This window comes from Pediculus humanus, genomic scaffold (assembly GCF_000006295.1).
Source record: "Pediculus humanus corporis 1103172107610 genomic scaffold, whole genome shotgun sequence".
In the NCBI taxonomy this organism is placed as follows: Eukaryota; Metazoa; Arthropoda; class Insecta; order Psocodea; family Pediculidae; genus Pediculus; species Pediculus humanus.
Window position 1 is genome coordinate 93,803 of NW_002987224.1, and position 6,095 is coordinate 99,897.

General features: G+C 24.1%; 1 protein-coding gene across 1 annotated transcript in view; it reads left to right on the forward strand.

Annotated features, from left to right (window-relative positions):
• Window positions 1-5,176: 5,176 nt before the first annotated feature.
• Phum_PHUM237480 (uncharacterized protein) overlaps window positions 5,177-6,095 on the forward strand; it is a gene marked incomplete at its 5' end in the record, with an annotated part of 3,436 nt that continues 2,517 nt past the window's right edge. The window contains 2 exons of the mRNA XM_002426076.1: window positions 5,177-5,203; window positions 5,239-5,422. Coding sequence (XP_002426121.1) covers window positions 5,177-5,203; window positions 5,239-5,422 — 211 coding nt within the window. The remainder of the gene's footprint in view (window positions 5,204-5,238; window positions 5,423-6,095) is intronic.

Here is a 6,095-nt window from a genome sequence, read left to right on the forward strand (position 1 = left end):
GCATGGTAATTTGTTTTTAATTTACTATTTAATATCGATTTGCAAAAAAAAAAATTATTATTATGTGTAATAAACAAACGAATTTTAATTTTAAGCCGCCATTTTGTTTTAAAACTTTTGACTTTATCGCGAATATCTCGACGTTCTTTGCATATTTCCCTCTCTCCTTTTTTTTCGAATAATTTCGTAGGTGTTTTTCAGTTAGGTTAATTTTTTTTCCAAAATTTATCATTTGATTGTAATAAAACTGGAATACTCGTATTAAATTTTTTATTTTAAAAAAGTGCTTCCTTTTTTTTTTTTTTTTAAAAAAAAAGAGTGAATAATTTAAAATAAATTAGGTATGAATCATTTCAACCTTTGTCGATTTCCAAGAAATAATTTTTGTAGCGAATAAAAATGACGTCAGTTTTCTCTATAATTGACTTTTGAGAATCGTAAAAAAAATGTATTCGACGGTGTTTAACTCAGGGAAAAAAAGTTCAATTTTTTTTAACGTTAAAACTAGTGAAATTTCTTGGAACCTAAGACGATTTAACGTGTAAATAAAATAAAACGAAAAGAGGGATTTTCTTACGGTTTGGCGGATTACATTAACGACCTTGCGAAACTTAAATTGTGATAACCGCTCAAATTCAGTTTGAAACTGAACATAGCTGTTAGTGGTCGAGTCATAGAGTTTTTAAAATATTTTTTCTTTTTTTAAATATATTATTTAAATAACACATTTGATAGTTATTATTTATTTATATTTAATATCGTAGTAATAGTTTAATAAATCGTATAATTTAAGTGAGGTTATTTTATATAGTGATATCGGTTTGTTGTAAAGTTCTAAAGTTTTAAAAAAAAAAAAAGAAAAAAATTCTTAATGTCTCGTTTGGTACCAGAAGGACCGCCATTGTTGGATCCTATTAGAGAGGATTTGTTTACTATGTATAACGATTTAACATTGCCAAGCAAAAAATTGGTAAGTTATAAATAAATAAATTAATTGATAAATTTCCGATTCGGTTTTTTATTATATTAGTAACCTTAATACGATTATAATGACACGTTATTATTATTATTATTATTATTGTAACATTCGCATATTAACGTTACATAAACGTTAAATAATTGATGAAATCAATCAATTAAATTTATAATATTGATTGATAAGCAATGATTTTTTTTTTACGGCATAATTATTGAAAAACATTTTTATTATAAACTTTGATACTATACGTGAAAAATTAATAATAATAATAATAATAAAATAAAGAGTTAATTACGTAAATAAAATGTGTTGACTACTTGTTTTTTTAAATATCACGTATTAATAATAATATTTACGTAATAGTATTTAAACGCATTGAAATTTTAATAAAAAAAGAATAAGAAGAATTTTTTTTTCACTCGTCAGTTTTTTATTTTTATGTAAAAAATTAAATATTCTCGTATAATAATAATAATAATAATAATAATAATTAATCGGGTTTTAGTTAAAATGAAACGATTATAGATGTCGTCGCCATATTGGAAATGAAAGTGTTTTTTATTTGTTTTCGAAAACATATGGTTTTCTTATTCTTTAACGACAATTTAAATAAAAATCATTTAAATACTATTTATTTATTTATTGTAAAAACGTTTTATGCCGGTTAATAATAATAATAATAATAATATAATTATTATTTAATCGTGTTGGGAAACCGTCGATAGACAAAACATTTTGTGATATGAAGTCATTACAAACTTACACGAGTTTATTGTGTCCTCAATAAAAAAAAAAAAAAAAAATTATTTATTAGAACTTATTTAGTGATACTAAAAATAAATGGTGGAAACATTTGACTATTATTATTATTATTATTTTAATTGAAACGTAATTAATTATTGGTTCTTTAATTTATTTTCATTTTAGCATTGGTGACTGACATTAAATTGTAGAAAATGTTATCTGTTTTTTGTTATTTTTGAGGGAATGCGTGACAAAATTGACTATTTGCTAACTTAAATCACAATTTTCCCTTGAATTATTAACCTTGAAATATTTTTTAAATATATATTTTTCTAAATTGGGTTTCTTTTCTATTAAAAAAGTAAAAAAAAAAAAATATTATTTGATTACTGCGTTTAATTATGGTGGTACTAAAGCCTGTTGTCTGGTTTTTTTAATTCAATTATACTTGTTTTAGGAGTTTAAATATTTTTTCTTTTCTTTATTTTTAATAAGCATTTCCTACAAAGGGACATTTTTGGTATAGAAAAGCATATAATATCACCATATAAGGTTTTGATTTAAAATAAGAAAGAGAGAGAAAGAGAGAGAGGTGTGTGTGTGTGGAGTAGGTCAGGCTTCAGGTGTTGTGACGTATGTGTGACGTATTTAACACTCGCTAAACCACGCCTTTTTTTTCTTTTCTTTTTTTTTCTCTCTTTTAAATTATTTTCTTTTAATAATAATAATAATGTTGACATCATTTATATATAAAATAAAAGGTAAAAATAAATTATTTTATTTTTTTATAATAACTTGTATTAATTATTTTAAATTTGAAAAATAAGAAAAAAAATAAAGGGGAATTAATTATAAAGCGTTGAATTCAAATTTGGCCTTAAACCATAAGGAAAATACGTTTTTGGTTGGCTTTATTGAATTTCAAGGTTGATTTTTTTATTTCCGCTTCTACAATTTAACTTTTTTTTTTTTTAAAAAAGTTATACGGACGGGATTGTAGAAAACAAAAAAATAATATCTTAATATTAATTATGTTGAGCTTATAATTTTTTTTATAAATATTTAAAAGATTATTTTTGCTGTAATTTTTTTTTTTTTTTTTTAATGTTTAATCTCTCAGTTATCGTTTAAATTCCGTTTCCTTTTTCCGGTGAAACTTTTTTTTTTTTTTATGGCGCCGTTTGTCCGACGGTAAGTCTACCCGACTAATCGAAGTTAAAGTTTTTTTTTTTTTCTTATTCTGATCTTGAAACAAACAATTAGTCAGCCATTGAGAAAGCTACCATTTTGTGATTTCATGATTTGATTAACTTCTCACGTGCTTCCCCTTTGAAAAAAAAAAAAAAAAAAAAAATTAATTTAAAAAGTTTGTTTTATCCGTTTGAAAAACGTTGGAAGTATGTTCTTTTTATAATGTGCGAATAAGTTTTATTTCAACGCTTTGGTTATCTTAATTTTTTTTTTTTTTTCTGGCTATCCAGTTAGTTAGTTGGTTTTTCAACGTTTTTAGTATTTTCTTTGTGTCTCAAGAAGATTATACATACAAATAAATTGTTTCTATTGTTAGGTTTTCGATTTCGTCTGCTATTTTTTTTTTTTTGCTAAGAATCATACGTGCAACTTTAATTGTTAACAATTACAATCGGTTCCGTCGAATAACTAATTTTTTATTTAAGTAAATTAATACTAAAATTATTTTTTATTAAATTAATAATTATATCGTATGTTTGACGGTTAATTATTATTATTATTATTATTATTATTATTATTCAGGTAAGGTAAATTTATTTTATAACAAGGTATATTTTAAAAGGGGGGCGGGGAGAGAACAAAAAAAAAAAACGTTATTTTATTCCGCCATTTAATTTGCTATGCGTTAATCCATATAAATTTTTTTTTTAATTGAAATTTCATAGAGTAAGAAATGATTATTGTTTGCGTATTAACTGAAATTTTCACCGCCGCTTTCAATACGAATTTAAAAAAAATATATATTTTATACGTTTTGCATATAATGTATAAATGTATTTGGGAGGGGGAATCACCGAGACGGCGCCAAACTTTCCAGTCTCTAGAAGACGTACGTGTTGGTAAGGGGTGGGGGAGGGGAGGGAGGGAGAAGAGAGAAGGAGGGGAAAAGGAAATCGTTTTTTTTTTCTTTCTGGTCATTTCCTACTATTCTAAATTCTTTATAGGGGAAGTCCCTTTATGACGTCATTTATTCAAATGTAAAACTTTTTATATTTATTTTAAATTAAAATATCATAAGCGTATAATTTTATTTTATTTTATTTTTTTTTTGATTTTATTTATGGAAAATTTTTAGGTTATGGAAATATTTAAAATAAAAAATAATAATAATAATTAATGAGTATTTGAAAGTAAATAAACTCTTATGCGTTTTATTTCTATCGTATTCGTTTTTCAAGGGTAATTTATCATCATCATTATTATTACCATCTATTATATGTTGTAGTGGTGGTGGTATTATATTTTTCTATTATAATAAGTCAATAAAAAAATGGACAAAATTTTAACAAAAAAAAAATCTTTTATTTGTTTATAAATAGTATAAAAACAATGATGAATCATCATCACATCATCATCCCTTTTGATTTTCCCTTCCCCCCTAAAAGGGCTATAACCTTTTTTTTTTTTTTTTGAAAAACGTAAACAAAATACCTGAAAAAAAAAAATTAATTTTTTAAAATAATAATAATAATAAATCTGTTATTCAGTTTTAAAATTCGCGTGTGGAAAGGTGGAAGTGAGAATAAAATTGTTCTATTTTTTTCTTTTTTTTTTTTTTTTTTTTTGGCTCGGATTTTGGCATATTATTTTTAAATACATTCTGTTTAGTCATCTAAATAAAAAAAAAAAAATTAGTTAGGGTCGGGAACGAGAAAAGTTAAGTTGGCAAAAAAAAAGTCGGGGAGAGAGAGAGAGAAAGCTTTGCCGGCTTTGTATGTATGTGTGCGTGTATATCTTTTCCTTAATGTAAAAAAAAAAACGAATAATATATATATATTAAAATTTTTTTTTCTCGAAAAATCGAACGAACGAAATTATATATATATTTATATTTTTTTTTTTAAAATAAATATATTAATATAAATATTATATATCGAATCGAATATCAAATTAAAAATGGATAATGTGGATTGTAATTATTTTTTTACTCCCGATTTTTGGTTTTATCAGGGATATTTTAATTAGTATTAACTTTATTATTATTATTATTGTTGTTGTTAATCGGTTGTGTGTTAACGTTTATAAATATATTTATAAATTATTGTTTGTTTTTTTTTGTTCGCTGGGAATGTTTTTGCGTCTAAAAAAAAAAAAAAAATAAAAATTTATTATTAGATTTTTAACGTAAAAATGAATTTAAACGGATTTATTTATTTTATTTTTTTTAATAATTTATTGATTTATCGATTTCGATGATGTTCAATGACGAGATGTATAGATAGAATCATTGTGAAATAATTTTTATTTTATTTTTTTTATTTTAGTTTACCAGTTTCGACGGAGTCCATACTGGAGTTCCAACAAGAACTACACCCACATTAACACCGACGACGTTGCGTAATATTGAGCAAACTTTTATTGAATTAACGAGAGAAACAGAAAGAAACGAACCGCATCAAAACGAAGCAGGTTTTGTGCCTCCAATAGTCCAACCTATAACCACTCAAGGTAAATATATTATTATTATTATTATTATCATGTGTATACGCATGCACGAACGCACGCACGCACCCACACACCCACCATCTGGTGACACGTATAACAATTTTTATTTACCTTTGTAACCACAATATATATTTATATAATAATATTGTCCTTGTCATTATTAACAAAAAAAAAAAATCACGGGGTAAAAAATGGTTTTATTATTATTATTATTATTATTATTAATTTTTTACGCACGAAAAATTTTTGTATTTGTTCGCCAAAGTTACAATTTCAGGTCCAAACCTGATTTTTTCATTGAAAGATTATCTTTGCGTTCATTTTTTTTTTTATTTGTAAACTTTTTCCAAGAATGTGTCGGCCATCGTCCCCCACAACATAATCTTAATGTTTATTATTATTATTATTATTAAAAGTCGTTTGCGGTTACTTCTTGGAAGTTTTTTTTTTTTTTTTTTTTTATAACCGCGTTCCTTGTTGAAATTAGATAAGATTTTGCAATTATCATATTTATAATAATAATAATAATGATAATTTTTTCTTTTTCTATGTTTAAGATTTTTCTCAGGAGTTGCCCCCCTCCCCCTTTTTTTTTCATAATCTTAAAAATTTTAATTTTTTATGTTCGAGAAGAAAAAGGAAAAAAAATTTTTTTATCATAAATTTGTCGTCTTAT